We start from the raw sequence: 23992 nt of genomic DNA on the forward strand, positions 1-23992 counted from the left end.
CCCTCTTGATGTCATGGGAGTGTTCATACCACTCTTGGTGTCTTGGAGTGCTGTTGCTCTGCTGCTCAAACCTGCCAGCAAGTTTCATAAAACTTGGATGAAAAATCCCTAAGTCAGAGTAAAAAATGGGATGCATTGCTTTCTCCTTTGACTTTAATGGCAATGAATGACCTGAACGAAACAATTCGTCTTGTTCAGGGAATATCAAATAAGAGAATATACTGAGGAATCATGGAGAACCTGTATAACTGTTCTCAGTTCTAGGTTCCAGAGATTTTAGGGGTTGTTTAGTTATACTTTTGCTTTGTTAACCAAAACATGATTCTCTCTGTATCATTTGTCAAATTTTAAAATACTACAATTGTCAAAAATACTTTGAAAAGCACATCATGTCTTTGACCTATTTCTTTTATATATATTTATATAAATAAATATATATAAAATATTTATATATATTCTCCTATTGATTGATTTGTTATATTAGTAACATGATCAGTTTTGTTTCAGCTGAAGCCAGGGACAGGACAGGGGTGTAAGAGTAGGGTCATCTTCAGAGAGTAGACAGCGGGAGTAGGGGTGGGGGTGGATGGATGTGTCACCCTCAGACAGTGCTGGTGGAAGTGTGTCCAGCTGCCCTAGGCAGTGATGTTGTTACATGATCTCTCTCTCTCTCTCATCGCACATGCCAAACAACCCCAGCTCCTCAAAGAAATACATACCCAAAACTAGAAAACACCCTCCAGCTATGAGCCTCCTGTGCCACGTCTCATCTCATCCGTCCTTTCAAAACTGCCGCACTGCTTATCCCGCCTAATGCTTTTACCAGCCCTATTTTCTGAGATTGGAAAGCAGAGGAGGCAGTGTTGGGCCAGAATACCACAATGGTGTCTCTTTCAAGTGGCTCTGGCAAATGGCCCTAAGATACATGGCAGAAGGCTCCTCTTAGGCCAGGGTATTAGGTGCCTTCAAAATTTGGCACAACAGGCAAATAGTCTGTTACCAAGGCTTAAAACCAAGCCTGTTCCCAAGTAATTTTTCTTTGAAAATTTGCTTCAAAGTATGTGCGATAAAAGTATTTTATTTATTTATGTATTTATTTATTTAAACTTCTTGCATTCTGCGAAACCAATATGTTCAGTGCAGAGTCCAAATAAACATTCATAATATAGACCCAGTACTTGCATACTGTGCAACTAGGTTAATTAAAAATGTTCCCATAATTGCTTACTCTGTATCATTTGGCACTCATATTTGTTCATTCCATTGAAACTGCCTACCTGGTTTAGGCAACAAGGAATAAGTTAAGAAAAAATATGGAGGCATCATGGCGAACCTGCACAACTGTTCTCAGTTCTAGGTTCCAGAGCTTCCTAAACTGTGGGTTGTGATCCCAAATGGTGTCACAAAACCTTCAGCTGGGGTCACAAGTGTCTCAAATGACTGTGCTCTTCAGGCATCAGCAGCAATAATAGTGGAAGTTAGAGTGAAGTCTGTGAGCCAGCCTGCATTCACAGGCCCTGCTGTGGCCCCCACCTGTGCATGAGTTTCTGTGGTAACAGGAAGCCCTGCATGAGGAGGGATTGGGAATTCTGTAGAGCCTATGAAGTTACATTGACTCACAGGTCCTAAGCTGCCTTCATTATCAATGCTTTTGCTCATTGTAGATCACCCTCAGGCTTGGAGCTAGCCATTAGGGGAGAGGAGTACTGAGTTTGCATAGGTCAGTGGAGACCATCACTGCTGCTTTCTTCTTACTCACCACTGAAACCACCCAAGAAAGGAATGTTGCCCCTGTCATCAGCCTGCCCTGTGTTCCCACCAGTTATCATTGCCTGTAGGCCAGAGACCCAAAGGAAAATGCTGTCACTGACCCTGGCCAGGGGAATGTTTGGAGAAGGGGCTGTTTGAAGGGAAAGATCAGATGCAGGAGGAATTTGAATTGGATCATCTGGCAGGGAAGTTTCAGAAGAGGGATCAACTAGAGAGGGGATGGCTGTGGAGGGTGAGATATGGGGAATGACAGAAGATCCATTGGGGATATAAGAAGGGTTAGAGGGCAAGAGGTGAAGCTGGGAAGCGAGGCAGGGGATGGGAGATGAGTGAGGCAAGATTGGGGGAGTGGTGACAGGAAGAAGATGGAGTGAGGGGATGACAGAGGATTAGTCATTAGTCGGATGTTCTAAGAAAATCTAGGGGTGAAGGGGTCAGTTGGAGGGGTGAGAGAGGATAGACTGGGGGGGGGGGGGTGAAAGGAGCTGGGGATGTAAGAGGAGTTCAGCTGGAGGGGAGGAGATTAAGATTAGGTCTTCCAGGGGGGTTAGAGGTTGAGGTTAGAGGTGGAGGTTGAGAGAGGATCTGCTGGAGAGGGAGGAAATTGAGAGAGGGATAAAGTTGGAGTATGAGAAGGCTGAAAGTGGAGTGATTGTTAGAGGGGGACCACCCCCTGCTACTTTGCTTTTGTTGTCATCCGAAAATCATGTGACTTTTCAAGTGGTAAAAAGGGGTCACATTGGCTAAAAGTCTGGGAAGCCCTGCTCAAAGGGCGTTTTTGTTATATATTTCCTTTGTCAACCAAAATATATTACACTGTATCAGGTTTCAAATATTAAAACTATATTATTGTCAAGTATCATTTGAAAAGCACAACATATTCCTGTACAACCTATTTTTCCAAATGTTTTGTAGATATTCTGCTATTGATTGATTGTCATATTGCTAACTTGGTCAATTTTGTTTCAATTGAAGCCAGGGGCTTGATAATCTCATCAATGTAAGAGGCACTGCAGGAAAAGATAATATAAAGTAAGTAAAGCAAAAAAAAAAAAACATTAAGAGCCTATTTAGTATAGAGTGTTAAATGCACATTACCCCCCACCCCACTCCATAAATGTGTAATCTACTAAAGGGCATTACGTGAACCCCACATTTGCAGCAACGTGTTCCATTGGCTGTTAACCTACAGACAGTAATAGCTTTCCATTCACTGCTCTCTCACCCCCTGGGATCTTTAAAGGAGCAGGTAACCTTGAGTTAAAAACCTCCCACACTCTAATCCAGGGATGGGCAATTCCAGTCCTCGAAGGCCGCAAACCGGTCAGGTTTTCAGGATATCCCTAATGAATATGCACGAGAGAGATTTGCATGCACTCTGCCTCAGTCATATGTAAATCTTTTTCCTGCATATTCATTAGGGATATCCTGAAAACCCGACCGGTTTGCGGCCCTCGAGGACCGGAATTGCCCATCCCTGCTCTAATCCCTCTTGCACAAAATGCTCCTTCCCAACCAGGTCTTCGTCTGGCTCCTTCCTCTTCATCTCTCACCCCTCAACCTAAGGTTATCCCAAAATGTAGTTTCCTCCTCCACTGAGCTCCATTAAACCAGGGTCATAGCTGGGAGGGAGAGGTGCTGAGAGGACTATGCTCCCTCATTATGCCTCCTCACCCTAGCAGGAGGGTCATTCCACATCTGAGTCAGCCCTTAAAGGTACAGCAGTTAGAAGTCCTGTAGGCACTGGAATCACTGCCAGTACACATGATCTGCTATTCTTTAAAGAGACTACCTTTGCTAGTCCTGTAAATGTTTGAAGACATAAGAGTCTTTCTGTTTTCATTTGTCAGGTAATTAGCCCCCATCCTGTCAGAATCTTTAAAGTTTAGGAGTGCCCTGACTCAGTGGAAGCCTATTTACTTACTCTTCAGAAGCTTGTATAAAGAAGCTGAAATAATCAGAGAGTGAGAAACAGTTTGGGCAATAAGAGAGTGAAAAACTGAAGATATAGAGTGTTGTCAGAAATTAAAGGGTTTTGTAGCTACTGCCATGAAGAGCCATATTGGATGAGGTAAGGGATGGGAGCCAAGTGGGAGGCTAGCCCAGTGCCCACTCATATTAACCTTGGGTCCCCCAAAAAATTCAATTCTGGCTACAGCCCTGTACTAAGCTAGTGATTACCAGGATGAAAGTATTTACAGTAGCTACTATGTTCTAGGGATGTGCACTCGGGCCGTCGGCTGCCGGTATTCAAAATGGCACTGATAGCCTTTGCCCTTACTATGTCACAGGGGCTACCGGTGCCATTGGTCGGCCCCTGTCACATTATAGGAGCAATGGACAGCCGGTGCCATCTTGTGCTCCTACCATGTGACAGGGGCCGACCAATGGCACCGGTAGTCCCTGTGTCATAGTAAAGGCAAAGGCTATCGGCGTCATTTTGAATACCGCAGCCGACGGCCCGAGTGCAGGAGATCGCTCCAGGACACCCGCTGGACCACCAGGGACTTTTGGCAAGTCTTGGGGGGGGGGGGTCAGGAGGGTGGGAATTTTATTCGTTAATGATACATTGCATTCGTGGGGGTTCGCCATACTTTTCGGAACCCCATGAATGCAACGAATAGGATATATATGTTGCAGATTGCGCATTCGTTCAAAACGAATGCACATCCCTACTATGTTCCCCATCTCTGGAATAGTGTTTCGTTTGAGCTTTGACTAGAAAAAAATGATATAGTATTCCACAAGAAATTAAAGGCATGGCTGTTTGAACAAGCTTTAGTAGTAAGGACATGGGCCAATACTTGCTATTTTACCTTTTCTGTTGTATGGATAAGTTTTCAGGGGTTTTATTCCATTATTATTGTATTTGTATTGAACTTGTTTTAGTTGTAACTCGCTTTGAGGTATGTAGAGAAAAACAGGAAATCAAAGCTGAATAAAAAAAATAAATATGTAACTTGATTAGCCCCTCCTTGGCTGTCAACTTTACTTTTCAACCAATTCCTGAAAAATCTCATTTCCCACCTTGCTGGCTCCCCTCATGGTCTCCCTTCCTCTTCCCACTGAATCATCCAGTAATGATCCTGAGTTCATAGAAACTGTGGACCTTGTTCAGGCAATATAGAATAAGAGGATTACTGGGGAATCATGGAGAACCCGCAGTACTGTTCTCATTTCTAGATTCCAAAGTTCTTAGAGATCTTGTAATTGTATTTCCCCTTTTTTAACCAAATATGTTTCACTTTATCATTTTTCAACTCATGAGATTAAACTATTGTCAAACATCCATTGAAAAGCACATTCCTGTATGAGCTATTTCTTCAAATGTTTTGAGGATATTCTCCTATTGATTTGTCACATTGCTAATTTGCTCAATTTTGTTTCAAATGAAGCCAGGGGCTTGGTAACCTCATCGATGTAAGACGCACAGGAAAAGATAACACAAGGTAAGCAAAGCAAAGTAAAAATGTGAAGGACCTACGCTGGTAGAGTGTTTAAAGGATGCTTTATTCTCTCACGTTGAGCATGGGATTTAATTTGGCATGGAAGAGTAGTGGTTAGAGCAGTGGGCTATAACCAGGAGACCAGGGTTGAAGTCCCACTGTTGCTCCGTGTGACCTTTGGCAAGTCACTTAACCCTCCATTGCCTGGGGATAGGGAAGTACCTGCATGTAATCTGCTTTGAAGTGCTGAAAAAAAGTGGAATATAAAAAAAAATCTAAATTAAGGAAGTTAGGACCTTACAGAAAGATTTTAAAAGCATTGCATATGTGGGCTGTGTGTTAGCAATGTGAATTTTAAGAATCCTGGAAGTATGTGCGTACATCAAGAAAAAGGGTGGGGCCAAGACATGTGTATCCCCTGAATTTTGCAAGGCTGACTATGGTGATGCACACCATGTTATCTGTGTAGTTTACTTCTGGTCCTGATGAGGCACAAGTCTGGAGGCTTTGGGTCAGAGGAATCCTGAATGAGAGAGAGACACTGAGACACTCTTGATATATCCCATTGTAAGAGGGGCACCTTCAGCTAAGGGTGGGTTTTGGAGGAGGGAGTGATGTTACATTGGTCTGCTAGGGCACAAGGTCTGTGGATCCTTGTAACACTGCTCCCCCAAAACCCACTCTGAGTTGAAAGTGCTCCTCTTACAGTGGGATATATATATATATATGAGTGTCTTGATATATGCACACTTTAAAAGAGTCTTTCTCTCTCTCTCTTACTCATATATGTTAAATGCTACATGTGTATAAAATTGCATGTACGCACGCTCCTAATTTACTTGTTAGTGAACCCTGTGTTCATAATCAGGTTTCTGCAATTGTTAATACATGGATGTTGCCAGCAATAGTGATATCTGTGTGTTCCTGACCCTCCCCCAGGATCTTTATAGGGTCAAATAGCCCAGCATTAGAAACCTCCCAAACTGAAAACTTACCTTGTACCAAATTCTCCAGCCCTACACAAACAGATTCTCCTCTTGCTCCATACTCCCTGGCATTCCTCTACATATATTATTTTGCTAGCCCCAGCCCACAACCACCTTCCCACCCAATACTCAAGAAATCCCTCCCCACCACTCACTTCCCTCAGGTTGTCTTATGTGCCCTGAAACCCCCTGGCAGGCAAGGAGTGGGCCCAGAAGCTGCCATTAGAAGTTAAGGGGCTGCCCTTGATGGGGAATATTTAGAGTATCTATTGTGGGGGCAGAGTTGTTAGCTGGGAGCAGGGCTAGGTAAGTTACATATGATGGCGGGGGGGGGGGGGAGAGGGTGATATAGTTTGGGTGGGGGGATTTTGTATAGGGGGATTTGAGTGCAGTGCGGTGCTCCTTTAAGGATCCTAGTAGGAGGAGGGCTAGGAGGGTTAGGAGTATTGGCAAGTCATGATAGCTTGCTGATGCTTTGTTGCACAGTCCAGCAATCCTTTTTGCGTTATTGGTAATGTTTGGCTGAGCATTACCAATAAAGTCTGTTAATATGTCTAAAACAGTAATTGCCAAATTAGTGCACTTTAACACACATTAATCCATTAGTGACACTTTGTAAATAGGCTTTGTAATTGCTAAAAAACAAAGATGCCTCTATTCAGGGTATGAGTTAACACAATTTTGTGGCACTGCAATAGACAAGGCCTCAATATCCTGCAACCTTTCAGGAGTAGATTCTGTGGCAATGTCAGAAAATTCTATGGCAAGTCTCTGGTTTTGCGTAAAAATGAAAAACACTGTGTGTGCCAGGACAATTTCTTTACTTACTTTCCTTTTAACAGTCCTATCTTTTCCCCCTTCCCTTCTCTCCTCTCATTAAATACTGTCCTTCATCTGTGATTTTATTTCAAATGTCTTTCTCTTCTCTTTCCACTCCAGTCTCCCCAATTCTTCTCTAGCCCTCCTCAGTCTATTATTCCACTCACCCTCAATCCCCAGTTTTCTGCTCTCACCTATATCTTTCTCTTTTCCTCTTCATATGCCAGGCCTAGACAATAACTATATAGGGACTGGATTGTAGAAATGGGCTGAGAAATTGTGTGTATCATGATCACATACCCTCTCCAGATTCCAGAAACTCTTTTATTAAAAAACAAAATGGGTACTCATGTGCTGCTGTATGCACCTAAATGGTATTTGATTTACAATTAGTAATATGCAGTGTTCTCTGGGACCGGTCATCAGGAGGTGGGGTGTCACCCTCAGAGATTGTAAGTGGCTCTGGAATATGGGCCCTAAAGTAAGTGGGAGAAGGCTCCTGTTGGGCCCAGGGTATCATGCGCCTTCCAAATCTGGCACCCTAGGTAGTGGCCTATGTTGTCGATCCCTAAATCCAAGTCTGTACCCAGGTAGATTCACTTTGAAAATTTGCTACAAAGTACATATGATAAAAGTACTTGTGTACTGTGCATTTACATTGGTTAAATTTGCTAGAGATGTGCATTCGTTTTTGCCAAATTGGAAAATTTCAATGAAATTGTCCAATTCGGCATGTTTCAGAGAGCCTGAAAAAGATAGGGATTTTCCCGTTTTTTCACAAAAATTTGTTTTTCCGATTAGTGCACACTAACGGGAGTCAGTGCGTGCTAACTCCCGTTAGTGCGCACTAACAAAAACTAACAAAAAGTAACTAAATCTAATGGGGAATTAGCCCGCACTAACTAAAAATCGATTTTTTGCAAAAATAAAGATCCGAACCGAAAAAACCCGACATTTTCCATGGCTGTCGAAAAATGAAGAACGACACGAACACAAAAAATGATGCACATCTCTAAAATTTGCCCCCTTAATTGCTTACTTTGTATCATTTGGCACTTCATGTTCAGTGTGAGGCATAATATAGTAAAATAATTTATTTAAAAAAAAATATATTTCTAGCCCGTTCATACTGAAAAAGTTTGTGCTGAGTGGATTTCATGCTTTGGAGTATATCTTCCCAAAGAAACTGTTCACCTGGTTCACACTATAGAAAAAGAGAAGATGCTGGGGAGTCCTGGAGAGCCTGCACAACTGTTCTAAGTTCTGGGTTCCAGAGCTTCTAGCAGCTTTCTTGTTAGATGCCTCCTTTCTGAATCTAAACAAGTTATACTTTATCATTTTTCAAGTAGAATAACTATATTATTGTCAAATTATTTCAAAAGCACACTGTCTTCCTGTACAGCCTATTTTATAAAACTTGTAGATATTCTTACATTGATTGACTGTCGTATTGCTAACTTACCAATATTTGTTTCAAATGAAGCCAGGGGCTTGATAATCTCACCAATGTAAGAAACACTGCAGGAAATGATAGCAAAAGGTAAGCAAAGCAAAGTCAAAATGTTATGTGCCTGTTTAGTATAGAGTATCTAAAAGTGCTTTATCATATGTTATTAACACTCTTTATTCCCTCACAGTGAACACATAATTTACTAAAGGAGGTCAAGCCTGAGTTTGCAGTGATATATTTTCCTCCAGATGTTAATGCATGGATGGTATCAGCGATAGTAACATCTGTGTGTTTCTAGCCCTTTCACCTAGATATTTATAGGGGCATGTAACCCACCATCAGACACCCCCCCCCCCATACTGAAATCTTATTTTGCACTAAACTCCACCCTCCCTGGCATTCTCCAACATATGTAACTTGGCTAACCTCACTGTCATCTAACAATCATGTCCCCCACCCAACACCCATGAAATCCCGTTCCACCCTGCTGGCTTTTCTTATTCTCCTGACCCTCTCTCAGGGCAGGAGCAACTGAGGATTGCTTTTCTTCAACGGGTAGACCAGGAAGCTACCACTTGAAGGTAATAGGAAGTAGAGATGAGCTTTGTTTTTCTGTGTTCGGACGCTTCGTGGTAAAAATTCATTTTCCTGCAGGTCGTTTTTCGGCGAAACAGATCGGAAAAAACGAAACAGGAAAAACGAATCGAAAAAACCCACCCCAACCCTTCAAATTTAATTTATTACAACCCCCCCACCATCCCGATCCCTCCCCAAGACTTATTAAAAGCCCTGGTGGTCCAGTGGGATCCCGCGAGTGATCTCTCCCTCTCGGGCCGTCGGGCCGGCCAGGAATCAAAATGGCACTGGTGGCCCTTTGCCCTTACGATGTGACAGGGGCTTCCTGTGCCATTGGTTGGCCCCTGTCACATGGAAGGAGCAATGGATGGCCCACACCATTTTCTAAGATGGTGCCGGCCGTCCATTGCTCCTACCATGTGACAGGGGCCGGCCAATGGCACGGATACCCTGTCACATGGTAAGGGCAAAGGGCCATCAGCGCCATTTTGATTAGTGGCAGCCCACGGCCCGAGAGCAGGAGATAGTTCCCGGGACCCACTGGACCACCAGGTACCTGTAAAATGTTTTTGGGGGGGTCGGGAAGGTGGGGGAAGCAAAGGGTTTAGTTTTAAAGGGTCGGGGTGGGTTTAGGGGTTATTTTTGTGTGCCGTTTTTCCCGCCCTCCCCCAAAACAATAAGAGAACCCCCACGATCAAAATCGTGGGGTTTTCCTATCGTTTTGGGGGAACCCCCGATTTCTGACGATTTTGAAAATATCGTCTGAGATTTTCAATTGTCCGAAGCCCAAGTCACATCCCTACTACCTGGTCCAGTCAATATAGAATGAGGAATCATGGAGAACATGTATAGCTGTTCTCAGTTCTAGGTTCCAGAGCTTCTCGGTAGTGATGTGTACTCATTTTAACTAAAATAGGACATGTCAATGACATTTCTTATTTCATTTCGTGTCATTTTTGAAACAGAAGGAAAGAAAAAACAATGAGATTTCATTGGTTTTACTTTTGTTTCATTTTGAAAAAAGCGAAAATTAGAACAAATGTGAGGCCTAAGTTTGGTGTCAGTGCCCAGCCCGAGACTTGGTCCCAGCACTGAAGCCTAGGACTGTAGCCCAGCCCGAGGCCCAATCCTGGCACCAAGGCCTAGGCTTAGGTTTGATGCTAGGGCCTGGCCTGAAGCCTGATCGCATCACTGAAGCTTAGGCCTGATGAGAGGGCCCTTCCTGAGGCCGGGCCCCATTGCCAAGTCTTCTGCCTGGTGCTGGGGCCTGGCCCGAGGCCTAGTTCCATCACCGAAGCCTAGGCCCAGCACCAGTGCTCAGTTCAGCCCAGCCCTGGGAGCAAACCTCCAATGTCTTCTCTTTTCTTCTTGTCTACAAGAAGCAATGATATTACTGTCAAAACCCTTTGGAAAAGACAATTGTATATCTGTATAACTCATTTTTTAAAATATTTTGAGGATATTTTCCTACTGATTTGTCATAATGCTAACTTCGTTAATTTTTTTTCTATTGAAGCCAAGGACTTGATAATCTCATCGATGTTAGATATACTTCAGGAAAAGATAGCAACAGGTAAGCAAAAAAAATAATATAGTTAATGGCCTATTAAGTAAAGAATGTTAAACTTTATCATGCATTTTTAACACACTTAACCCACTCTTCTACCCACTGCTCTCTTGACTATATGATTTACTAAAGGTATTAATCCCTAAATGAACCCCAGATTAGTGGGACTATATATTCCAAAAACTGTTAAATCACAGATATTATTACCAGCAACAGTTATAGCTGTGCATTCCCCGCCCTCTCTCTCCCTGTGATCTTTTAAATAGCAGGTAGCCCTTAGTAACAACTGTTTCATATTCAAACTCCTTTTGCACAAAATCCTCCCTCCTAAACCAGATTCTCCTTCATCCTCTTCTCTCCAGCACCATCCTCCCAATCTAAGGTCATCCCAATATGCATTATTACCTACCCATCACTGTGTGCCACTAAAATAGTGATTATCAGGTGAAAGTATTTTGTTTTTTGGCTTCCTATTCCTGGAATAGGGTTTCTCATCAAATGGAAAGCATTTATCTAATATTCCACAAGAAATTAAAGATATGGCTGTTTTACCTTTTTTATTCTATGGGTGGGTTTTCAGGATTTTTATTCCATTTAAACTGCATTTGTATTAAACTTGTTTTAGTTGTAACTCGCTTTGAGGTATATAGGGAAAAGGAAAAAATCAATGCTAAATAAATATATAACTTGTTTCACCCTGTCTCCGCCCCTGGCTTTCATTTTTATTCCCCATCCAATACCGAAAAATTCTGCACCCCTCCCACTTTACTGTCTTGCCCTATGTTCACCCTTCCCCAACCCTACACCTGGATCAGACTTGCCTTCTAGTGGGATTGCTGAGTCCCCTTGAGTAGTAGTGATCCAGATTACAGTGCTTTACATAGAAACTGTTCACTTGGTTCAGCCAACACAGAATAAGTTAAGAGGATATATTGAGGGTTTATGGAGAACCTGCATAACTGTTCTGTTCTAAGTTCCAGAGTTCCAAGGGATTTTTTAGTTATATTTTTCCTTTGTAACCTAAAACATGTTCCACTGTATCATTTTTCAAATGCTAAAATTATACTATTTATTATTTTACTTATTAAAATATTTATATGCTACAGTATCCACTGTGCTAAGTAGCTTACAAAGAAACATACATAGGTAAAAACAATCATTTTTTGAAAAGCACACTATATTTTTGGTTGACTTATTTTTTCAAATGTTTTGTAAATATTCTCCTATTGATTGTCATATCGCTAATTTGATCAATTTTGTTTCAATGAAGCCAGGGGCTTGATAATCTCATTGATGTAAGACGCCCTGCAGGAAAAGATAGCACAAGGTAAGTAAAGCAAAGTAAAAATGTTAAGGGCCTATTTAGTAGCGAGTAATAAACATGCTTTAGCACATATTTTTAACACACTTTAGTCTCCCATGGTGAATGCCTGATTTATTTATTGAATTTATTTTAAAACATTTGTTACCCGCCCTTCCAATGTTCAAGGTGGGGTACAAAACAACATATATAATAGTTAAAATGAAACATACATTAAAATAAAAAAGAATCAAATCAACAAAAGCTACATCAGAAACACTGGAGGACTTAAGTATTGTGATGTATCAGATACTAACATGAGGAATATGACTTTTGAAACAAGTATTTTTAGTAAAGTGATGTTAGTGATCTTGCATATACAGTAACATATGTGGCCATAATGGTGGCTTGATAGGCAACAGTGGGAAAAGCAGTGACAGCAAGCAAGTGGTGGCCATTGTCTGTATTTTATGTAATTGCTTGACAAGGGTCCAATTTTTGGCAGTCACATGTTAGTAGCTTTTGGAAAAGCTGCATGAATCAGTGCTAGGGATGTGCAGAGGAAACATTTTTATTTTCGTTCATTTATTCATTTTGTAGGTCACATTCATTTGGTTCATTTCAAAGAAAAAAATGTTGTTTGTTTTATTCAATAGTAGGCTGCATTGCTTCCCCAATTAAAGTCAATGGGGGAAGCAATGCAGCCTATTTTGTGCTCCCAAATTTGGGTTTTCTAATAATTTCTAATGAAATTTGAGGATAGACATAATCAGAAGGGTGAAAAGCATCTTATTGACAACAAGACTATATCAAAATGGCACCAAAAGTGGCACGAAGAGTTCAAGGAATCACAAAGGAAGAAAACATTACCAGTAGTGGCAGCAGTCCTCCAAGGCCCCATCAGAGGAACAAAGCAGAAACAAGTATGACCAGAATACTCCAAGGCTCTAAAATGGGACAAAGGGCACCAAAAACAATGGCATGAGTCCCCTAAGATTGTACAAGATGGGTAAAGTGGTGCCAAGTGTGGCATGAACAGCACAAGGCACAATGAAGAGGGAAAAAAGCAAAGGTAGAGGGTCAAAGCAGCTAAAAGACTGGCATGAAGACATCAAAACATCATGAGAAGCACAGAGCAAATATCCACAGTGGCAAAGAACACCTTAAGCCGCCAGATTAAAGGCAAAGGGAAGGTAGAGGTGAGAGGAAATCCTTCCAGGAGGCATGATGTTGTTTCCAAAAAGCATCATTAGTAGAAGGGGCTTGCTGTTCAGACTTGGAGTTGGTTTTCCCCCTTGGCTGTATCTAATCTTAGCCTTGTCAGTATCATCTGCCTTCTCCACCTCCTCACTGGAGGCTAAGATGCTTCTGACTACAGATGCCAAATTCTCTTCAGCCACTAGCTGTTCAATATCCTGTGATTCAAGGAATCCAGGGCATGCTTCTTCTGAATCATTTTTTTACAAATACCGCATCCATTACCTAAGAAGCAGTAACAAAAGAGTAATATGGTCCTGGTTCTTTATGCTGCACTTTGGCAGTTCCTGTCTTTTGCTGTGGTGTAATTCATTGAAAGTTAAATACTGGATGAGACCAATATTTGTAAGAACTGTAAGGGCAAGCAGTTTGAAGAAACAGTACAAGAGGGCATGAAACCATTAAAGACAACTAGGATATGGTATATATAAAACATCAGATTGAAAGGGCAAGACTAAGAGTCAGCAAGTACTATAAGGGAAGGGAATTTGGAAAGAACCTTGAAGACAGCTGGAGCAAATGGCAAACCATCCAGAAGTGGCTTGGCGCAGCAGCAGTAGTACTGCAGATTAAAATCACAAATGGTAGATGCAGAGCAATGTTTCAAGAAGACTGACAACAAGGCCTCAAGATGTACAGTGAGGGCAGAGGCAGAAAGAAGAATGATCGATAACATGACATTCTTAAGTACTTGGAAGCAAGCATCCCAAATCACTGAAGATACTCATGCCTTGCCCTGTAAGCCAATAGAAAAGCAGAAATTTAAAAATGTGTGTCACTAATGAGAAACCACTATAAATCATTTAACCAATGAGATTAATATCTTTAGATAACACGTTGCCATTCAGTTGCTTCATTTAAACAAGATGGTGCCACAGTATTCAGAGTGAAAATCCAATAATGTTCAAGGTAGTTAAGGAGAGACTGTTGAACAGGATGCTGGCTTTTTTCTGCATACTATAACGTTTAAATCATATTTTGAATATATGCAGAAAAATGAACTTAACTTAATCATTTTGGTTATAAGAATTTAGCTTAAATACACATTTTATGGAAGGTGGTCACAAATGTAGAGAATCATCTTGCATATATTACATTTCAGAAATAAGAGTGGACCAGAATGAGAAATACTGATTAAAATAATCACATGCTCTTTGATGATATTTTTCCACAGTTAATCTGTGCTGATTTTAATGATTTCACTCTTATTCTTTATTTTTTATGATTGTGCTTACAGAGGGTCAATATACATATTTTCCCTGTACATACCCGTATCAGTCCAGACAGTGGGTTGAGCCTCCTGTCCAGCAGATGGAGCCAGAGAAAAACTCAAAGGGTATCCTATATCAGGACAGTGCTCACCTTGTGTCCCTTCAGTATTTCTCTGTCTCCAGCAGATACAGATAGTAGAACCTGTGGTTCCCTCACTTGTAGCACTTTTGGTTTGCAGAAGTTTCTTCTTCCTCCTTTCTCTGCTTTTAAGGATCAAGCAAGTATTAGTTAATTCCCAGTATTTAAAAAAAAAAAAAAAAAAAAGAACGTCAACTGGAGCAGTTTGTTCTGCTCCTCACTCTTGACTGGGCCTAGGGGGGACCTGTTCCCTTGATTTCTTCAGCCTAGGACCCTTTTCCTGGTGGCCTCTTGCCTGGCTTGGGGTGATACTGGTGGTCCAGTCCCTCCCCTGTTGAGACCCCTGAAATGTCATGCCTCGGGTCTGATTTCACTCTTATTCTTTATTTTTTATGATTGTGCTTACAGAGGGTCAATATACATATTTTGGTTTACAAGATTTTTCAACTTTGTGCTTTTTAGTTTAGTATTATCGAGGTCCATATTCATACACAGTCCAGATAGCAAAGTTAGCCATGAAAATTATCTGGCTACTTTTGGAGATATAGTCAATAGTGCAGCCGCACTATTGAATATAGCCAGCTATTTTAAAGTTAGCCAGTTAAATATAGCCTGCAAACTTTAAGACAGCTCTTTAGCCTGACCAAACTTAGGGCCAGATTCCTTTAGGATTTTCTCCCATTTTGTGTCTATGAGAAAAAAAACCCCTCAGTGAAACAGGTACTTAGCCAGCCAAGTTATCCGGCTAACTCTGAATATTGGAGTTAGCCAGTTAACTTAGCTGGTTAATTTAATTCCTCCCAGTTGTACTTCTGGAATGATCTTAACTTATCCAGCTAAATTCTAGCCTTCTAACTTATTAGCCTAATAGGATTTAGCTGGATGTGTGTTCAAATATTCATTTAGCTGGCTAACTTCTGAGCTAGCCGGCTCAATGCTTTTGAATATGGACCTCATCACTTATTTATCTTGATCTTGATCAAATCTTGATTATCACAAGATTTGATAATCTCATTGAACTATAAAAACTTCAGAAAAATAGTGAGTGAGGGCTATCTTGACCAAGCTGATCAAAAAATCAGTAGGGACCATAATAGGAGCTTCCTAAGTGTCCAATACATCTTGTATAACCTCTAAAGCCTCCTGCTGGGGATGTTAGAATATAGGGACTCAGTGTACACTCAACAACCAAAACTCACCAGTCTGGATTTGAACCCCCTGATGACATTGTATAAAGTGAGATGAGTCACATACATTGGACTCAGATTTTGAAACAAAAGGATTCAAAATTTTGACCGTGGTTCTAATATCTAACCCAAACTCGACACTATTGAACATTCAGGGAGTAATGTCATACTCTTATGTTTCTTTGGTACCAAGTAAAAGACAAGAGTACAAGGGTGTTTCTCAACCAAAAACATGGTTTCCTTATTAATGATATAACCATGTTGAAACACATCAGCTAAAACTGAAATCTGCTATAAATGAAATCTGCTCTGAGTCAAGGAGTAGGGTCAGCACATAGCTTCTCATAATATATCATATCAAATAATTGTCTGATCACTTCTTGTTCATAGTCAGAGGTGTTAAGAATTACTATATTTCCACCTTATCAGCTGGTTTAATCATAATACTAATGTCATTCATTAAATTTTTAACTGCTAGCCACTTCCTGCCTTGTCCTAACAATCAAGAAATCAGGGGATAAAGTGAGGCTATTAGTGCTGTTCCAGAGCCTTAAGGGAGCAATATTTTTACATCAACACAATCATGAAAGGGGGCTGAATTAGCATAAGTTTGAAATTTGTAAGCAATACTATCAGTTGTCAAGACTTAGCCCTAGCTACTGTTAATCCATGCACCTTTCATAAACATTCATACTTCAATTATCTTACAAAATACAAAAACATCTATTAAAACTGTGAGTATGTTATGTTTGTGGACCCTTGAGCTGAGACGGGAGTTGGTATACCACAGAGGGAAGGCCCTATGTGGAACCCGTCACCGGTAGATGGAGCCGGCAAGGCCAACCAAACTGGAGTTTCACCTATACCAGCCCTTGTTCCCCGCAGGTTGAGCCCTTGGGTGCTGGGGCTGGCAGGATTTAGGTGCGGGTTGCCTAGATGAAGCAGGACAGGCGAGGCAGAGACGAAGTCAGAAGTTCTAAACATCAAAATCACAGAACATATAGAAAGACATGGTTTAATAGAACAAAGTCAGCATGGCTTTACCCAAGGCAAGTCTTGCCTCACAAATCTGCTTCACTTTTTTGAAGGAGTTAATAAACATGTGGATAAAGGTGAACCGGTAGATGTAGTATACTTGGATTTTCAGAAGGCGTTAGACAAAGTTCCTCATGAGAGGCTTCTAGGAAAAGTGAAAAGTCATGGAATAGGTGACTATGTCCTTTCGTGGATTACAAACTGGCTAAAAGACAGGAAACAGAGAGTAGGATTAAATGGACAATTTTCTCAGTGGAAGGGAATGGCCAGTGGAGTGCCTCAGGGATCTGTATTGGGATCCTTACTTTTCAATATATTTATAAATGATCTGGAAAGAAATATGATGAGTGAGATAATCAAACTTGCAGATGACACAAAATTGTTCAGAGTAGTTAAATCACAAGCAGATTGTGATAAATTGCAGGAAGACCTTGTGAGACTTGGGCATCCAAATGGCAGATGAAATTTAATGTGGATAAGTGCAAGGTTTTGCATATAGGGAAAAATAACCCATGCTATAATTTACACAATTTTGGGTTCCATATTAGGTGCTACAACCCAAGAAAGAGATCTAGGCGTCATAGTGGATAACACATTGAAATCATCAGTTCAGTGTGCTGCGGCAGTCAAAAAAAGCAAACAGAATGTTGGGAATTATTAGAAAGGGCATGGTGAATAAAACAGAAAATATCATAATGCTTCTATATCGCTCCATGGTGAGACCACACCTTGAATACTGTGTACAATTCTGGTCGCCGCATCTCAAAAAAGATATAATTGCGATGGAGAAGGTACAGAGAAGGGCTTCCAAAATGATAAGGGGAATGGAACAGCTCCCCTATGAGGAAAGACTAAAGAGGTTAGGACTTTTCAGCTTGGAGAAGAGATGGCTGAGGGGGGATATGATAGAGATGTTTAAAATCATGAGAGGTCTAGAACAGGTAGATGTGAATCGGTTATTTACTCTTTCGGATAATAGAAAGACTAGGGGCACTCCATGAAGTTATCATGTGGCACATTTAAAACTAATCGGAGAAAGTTCTTTTTCACTCAACGCACAATTAAACTCTGGAATTTGTTGCCAGAGGATGTGGTTAGTGCAGTTAGTATAGCTGTGTTTAAAAAAGGATAGGATAAGTTCTTGGAGGAAAAGTCCATTACCTGCTATTAAGTTCACTTAGAGAATAGCCACTGCCATTAGCAATGATAACATGGATTAGACTTAGTTTTTGGGTACTTGCCAGGTTCTTATGGCCTGGATTGGCCACTGTTGGAAACAGGATGCTGGGCTTGATGGACCCTTGGTCTGACCCAGTATGGCATGTTCTTATGTTCTTAAGTCTGGGTCAGGGCTGGCAGCAAAGGAGCAATACAAAAGTCTGGTCCAGAGTCTGAGGCAGGCAGCAGAGGAGCAGAAGCGATGAAACCAGGCCAGGAGTCAATGCATGTGGCAGACAGGAAGAAAGTGAAGCAAGCCAAGGGTCGGTACCTGGAGATCAAGTCAAGGAGATACGCAGGACTGAAGAATGAAGGATGGAGCTGAATCAGGATCAGGAGCTGGAGCAGAGTCAGGAGCTGGAGCAAAATCAGGCACAGAATCAATGAGCTCTCCGAAGAGACAAGCTGTTGCAAAGGCAACCAACAGGAGAGAAGCTTGGAATATATAGGGCTGCTTCCTGACGTCATAGAAGGAGCTGATGTCATAGGAGGATGGCCTGGAGATTCCAATGCTGAGACCTTAAAATGGCGTAGCTTAGGGAGAGCTTCACTGAGGACAGGATGGCAGCATTCTGAGTCACGTGGTAGGCCATGGGTGGTCAGCCCAACATGGACAACGCTGTGCCGACCAGAAGGAGTGTTCCCCACAACAGTATCCCCCCTTTTGCCCCTTTTAGAAGGTCCAGGCTTATCAGGATGGGTTCTGTGGAAGTGTAGTAGTAAAGACTTATCCAAGATTTTAGCTGAGGGCCCCCAGGAATTCTCCTTGGGGCCAAATCCTTCCCAGGAGATTAGATTCTCCCAATGCCTATGATGCCTTCTGATATCCAAAACCTCTCATACTTGATAAACTGGGTCTTCATCAAAAGCTATCCTGGATGGTTCGAGAGGAGTATTTATTTATTATTTATTTATTTAAAACGTTTATATACCGGCATTAGTGTGCAAACATCATGCCGGTTTACATAATAACTGACAGCTTAGAAACAAAGTACAATGAACAGGGATGGGGGAGGGGAGCATAAAACGTCCAGATTACACAAGAAAAGTAGAGCAGTAGGATGTATAGCGTAACTCATAAAGAGATATTAGAGGGTGTAACAAGAGGACTATAAGGTAACTATATACAGGGTACAAAATTGAAATATTTACGAGAGCTGTGACTAAGTACATTAATTCACATGTCAAACATGATTTATGTAAGTAGGAGGATTCGAGTAGCATGGAACACGGAGAGCACCAATGGTTTTTACAAGGAGACATGGAATGCGTTATGTATCCGGAGGCTGGAAGGAAGACGTAAGCGATACGTTACCGGACCCAACTGTTCTGTGATGGAGAATGGTCTGATGTATCTTGGAGCCAGTCTCATAGATGGAATGCGAAGGCGAATATGGTGGGTGCTGAGCCATACCCGGTCTCCCAAGTTGAAGGAAGTTGCTGGACAGCAATGCTTATCTGAAGCCAGCTTAGCAATATTGGCGGCTTTCAGGAGATTAGTGATAGTGGATTCCCACAAGTCATGGAGCTGTTGGGCTGTAATTTGTGCCACCGGAGAAGGCACGACAAGAGGTAAAGGCAAAGGAGGTTTGAGATGCTTGCCAAAGACCACTTGTAAGGGAGATGCTCCTATGGCAGAGCGTACATGGTTATTATGGGAGAACTCAGCCCAAGGCAATAACAAAGCCCAATCATCCTGGTGACTTCCTACAAATGAATGGAGGAAGGCCTTTAAGTCTCGATTAACTCATTCTACTCGGCCATTCCCCTGGGATGGAATGCTGTAGTAAAGTCTAATTGTACTCCAAATTTCTTGCACAAGGAATGCCAGTATTTTGCCGTGAACTGAGGCCCTTGGTTGGATGTGATATGTAAAGGAAGCCCATGGAGGCGAAAGACGTGCTGTGTGAACAGACGTGCCAGTTCTAATGCTGTAGGTAGTTTGGGAAGAGGAACGAAATGTGCCATCTTGGAGAATCTGTCCACTATTACCCAGATCACTTGGTTTCCCTGAGATGAAGGTAAATCCACCACAAAATCAGTAGATATATGTGTCCATGGCTCGTGTGGTGCTGGGAGGGGTTGAAGGAGGCCCCGGGGGTGACCCGACAGAGGTTTTTGTTGCGCGCAAGTAGGACAAGACTTGACATAGACTTTCACATCCTAAGCTGTGCGAGGCCACCAGTAGTAGCAGGTTACTAGTTCCATAGTGCGGATCCTTCCCGGGTGTCCAGCCATGAGGGAGTCGTGTGCCCAGGCAAGGACCTTGGGTCACAGACGGAGTGGAACAACTGTCTTCCCCTGAGGCACCTTGTATGTGGCTGCCAAAAGAATCTGAACAGGGTCCAGGATGAACCTAGGTTGACCCATTTTGTCTTCAGGTTCATGGAGTCTGGATAGGGCGTCCACCCTAATGTTCTTTGTGGCCAGAAGGTAGCGTAAAACAAAGTGAAATCGACTGAAAAAGGGACCAGCGGGCCTGACAGGGATTCAGACACTGGGCCTTACTGAGGCACTCCAAATTCTATGATTGGTGTACACTGTAATGAGATGTTGCGCCCTCTCTAGCCACTGTCTCCTTTCTTCAAATGCCCATTTAATAGCCAAGAGCTCTTTATCTCCAATTCCGTAATTCCTTTCAGCCGAAGAGAATTTTCGAGAGAAGAAAGAGCACGGTAGTAGGGCTTCTTGAGCAGAGTGTTGGCTGAGTATGGTTTCCACCGCAATATCGGAAGCATTCACCTCCACGACGAAAGGACAAGATGGGTCTGGGTGACGGAGACATGGTTCTTGTAAAAAAGAGCATTTTAATTCTTCAAAAGCAGAGATGGCTGCTGGAGGCCAATGGTTGGCGTCTGCACTCTTTCTAGTTAGAGCTGTGAGATGAGCCACGATGCGAGAAAACTGAGGAATAAAGTTCCTATAGAAGTTGGTGAAGCCAAGGAATTATTGAAGCGAGTGGAGTCCTACTGGTTGGGGCCAATCCCGGATGTTAGCTAGCTTGTCCGGATCCATACTGAAGCCATTGGTGTAAACTATGAACCCCAGGAAGGGTAATGACTCTTGTTCGAAGAGGCACTTTTCTACTTTAGCATGCAGGCGGTGGTCTCTTAAACGCTGGAGGACTCGGCAAACATCAACACGATGGGTGGTCAGATTCGCAGAATAGATTAAGATGTCATCCAGATAGACGATCACTCATTTGTTGAGCATGTCTCTAAATACCTCGTTCATAAGATTTTGGAAGACCGCCGGTGCGTTGCATAAACCGAAAGGCATCACTAGGTACTTGTAGTGGCCATCGTGAGTATTAAAGGCGATTTTCCATTCATCTCCCGGCCTGATTCAGACCAAATTGTAGGCCCCAAGAAGATCCAACTTCGTAAAGACCTTGGCTCCTTGAAGTCGGTCCAGAAGCTCGGGAATGAGTGGAAGCGGGTAGCGATCATAAATGGGGATGGAGTTGAGACCCCGATAATCAATACAGGGCCTCAAGGAGCCATCTTTTTTTGCTACAAAGAAGAAACCAGCCCCCATTGGAGATGTAGATGGCCTAATGAAACCACGGTCTAGATTCTCCTTAATATATTGGGACATTGCTCGTGTTTCTGGTAAGGATAATGGGTATACTCAACCTCTAGGAGGCACTGTGACTCCGGAAGAGTCTCTGCTTTTTCTTTAGAGAAAACATCCGCATATTCAGTGTATTGCAGAGTTAATGGTAATGTGGTAACAGCAAGTAGAATCAGGGGTCAAGGCAAATTCCAAAGGCAAGAGATAAAGCAATCATACCCCCAAGCGGTAATGTGAAGCATTTCCCAATTGAAAGAAGGAGAGTGTTTACACAGCCAGGGAAGACCCAACACCACCGGATGGACAGATTTGTCAAGAATCAGGAAGGAGATCTCTTCTTCCTGAAGTACTCCAGTACGGACTGTCACCGGGGCGGTACACAGAAACACTCGTCCGGGCAGTGGTTTCCCCTGGATAGAGGAGATTAGAAGTGGTGGTGCATGAGGAATCACTGGAAATTGCAGTTGCTTGGCTAGTTTGGCCAAAATAAAGTTGCCTCTGGCTCTGGAGTCAATAAAGGCCAGAGTTGTGATGGAACCCCCCGAGAACTGGAGCATCATTGGAACTGTACATTGAGGAGCGGGGTTGATGCAGCCTAGGGTCAGCTCCTCTGAGACACCTAGGCCTGAGAATTTCCCGGACGCTCTGGGCACTGAGCTAATAGATGGCCCTTGCTGCCACAATACAGACAGAGTCCGAGAGTCCTGCACCATTGTCTCTCTTCCGGAATCAAATGAGTATGACCTATTTGCATAGGTTTTTCAACACGAGTCGATGGAATCTCAGATGCGATGGGAGAAGTCAGAGGACGAGAGAACAAGGGAGCCAGAGGTACTGCTCGACGTCCGGATTTCAGCTCCTTCAGGTGCTGCTGAAGACGCCGATCAACTCGGCCTGCCAAATCAATGAGGGCCTCCAGTTCCTCGGGTAATTCCCGAGCTGCCAGCTTATCTTTTATGCGAGAAGCCAAGCCCTCTAGAAATATACTTCTCAGACTGTCCTTTCGCCAGCCTAATTCAAATGCAAGAGTACGAAACTCCACAGCGTATTCAGTCAGAGTACGAGAACCTTGATGGAGGTGGAGATGTTCTGAGACGGCCGTGGAAAGACGTCCAGGTTCATCTCAAACTTGCCAGAACATCTGGACAAAGTGAGGCAGATCTCCCAAGACAGAATCCCCGCATTCCCACAACAGAGAGGCCCAGGCCAGAGCCCTTCCATCTAACAGAGAAAGGATGAATCTGGTCTTTACTTGATCGCTGGGGAACTGATCTGGTTGGAGGGAGAAGTGCATGAAGCAATGATTTAAAAACCCCTGGCATTGCTTCGAGTCTCCATTGTACCTGGGCGGAGCCAGCATGTGCAAGTGAGTAACGGAAGTTGAGGTAGCCACCGGGGGAGGAACAGGAACTGCAGGAGTCATGGGATTCTCCAGCTGATTGGCCAGATGCCCCACGATCGCTGCCAGGACATCTAGACACTGTTGTTGCTGCAGGCATTGAGCCAAACCTGAAATGGCCTGCAGCCCAGACAGGTCCACCAGGTTCCATGGCCTTTGCAATCTGTTATGTTCGTGGACCCTTGACCCGAGACGGGAGTTGGTATACCACAGAGGGAAGGCCCTACGTGGAACCTGTCACCGGTAGGTGGAGCCGGCAAGGTCAACCCAACTGGAGTTTCACCTAGAAGAACATAAGAACATGCCACACTGGGTCAAACCAAGGGTCCATCAAGCCCAGCGTCCTGTTTCCATCAGTGGCCAATCCAGGCCATCAGAACCTGGCAAGTACCCAAAAACTAAATCTATTCCATGCTACTGTTGCTAGTAATAGCAGTGGCTATTTTCTAAGTCAACTTAATAGCAGGTAATGGACTTCTCCTCCAAGAACTTTTTTAAACACAGCTACACTAACTGCACTAACCACATCCTCTGGCAACAAATTCCAGAGTTTAATTGTGCGTTGAGTGAAAAAGAATTTTCTCCGATTAGTTTTAAATGTGCTACTTGCTAACTTCATGGAATGCACCCTAGTCTTTCTATTATCCGAAAGAGTAAATAACCGATTCACATTAACCCATTCTAGACCTCTCATGATTTTAAACACCTCTATCATATCCCCCCTCAGCCATTTCTTCTCCAAGCTGAAAAGTCCTAACCTCTTTAGTCTTTCCTCATAGGGGAGCTGTTCTATTCCCTTTATCATTTTGGTTGCCCTTCTCTGTACCTTCTCCATCGCAACTATATCTTTTTTGAGATGTGGCGACCAGAATTGTACACAGTATTCAAGGTGCAGTCTCACCATGGAGCAATATAGAGGCATTATGAAATTTTCCGTTTTATTCACCATTCCCTTTCTAATAATTCCCAACATTCTGTTTGCTTTTTTGACTGCTGCAGCACACTGAGCCGACGATTTTAAAGTATTATCCACTATGATGCCTAGATCTTTTTCCTGGG

General features: G+C 42.7%; 1 protein-coding gene across 1 annotated transcript in view; it reads left to right on the top strand.

The window, feature by feature from the left end:
• SCEL (sciellin) overlaps positions 1 to 23992 on the top strand; it is a 241197-nt gene that overhangs the window by 182385 nt on the left and 34820 nt on the right. The window contains exons 27-31 of the mRNA XM_029603190.1: positions 2746 to 2802; positions 5166 to 5219; positions 8505 to 8561; positions 10564 to 10620; positions 11885 to 11941. Of these exons, the coding sequence (XP_029459050.1) occupies positions 2746 to 2802; positions 5166 to 5219; positions 8505 to 8561; positions 10564 to 10620; positions 11885 to 11941 (282 nt within the window). The remainder of the gene's footprint in view (positions 1 to 2745; positions 2803 to 5165; positions 5220 to 8504; positions 8562 to 10563; positions 10621 to 11884; positions 11942 to 23992) is intronic.

Source organism: Rhinatrema bivittatum, chromosome 5 (genome assembly GCF_901001135.1).
Source record: "Rhinatrema bivittatum chromosome 5, aRhiBiv1.1, whole genome shotgun sequence".
NCBI classification, from domain to species: domain Eukaryota; kingdom Metazoa; phylum Chordata; class Amphibia; order Gymnophiona; family Rhinatrematidae; genus Rhinatrema; species Rhinatrema bivittatum.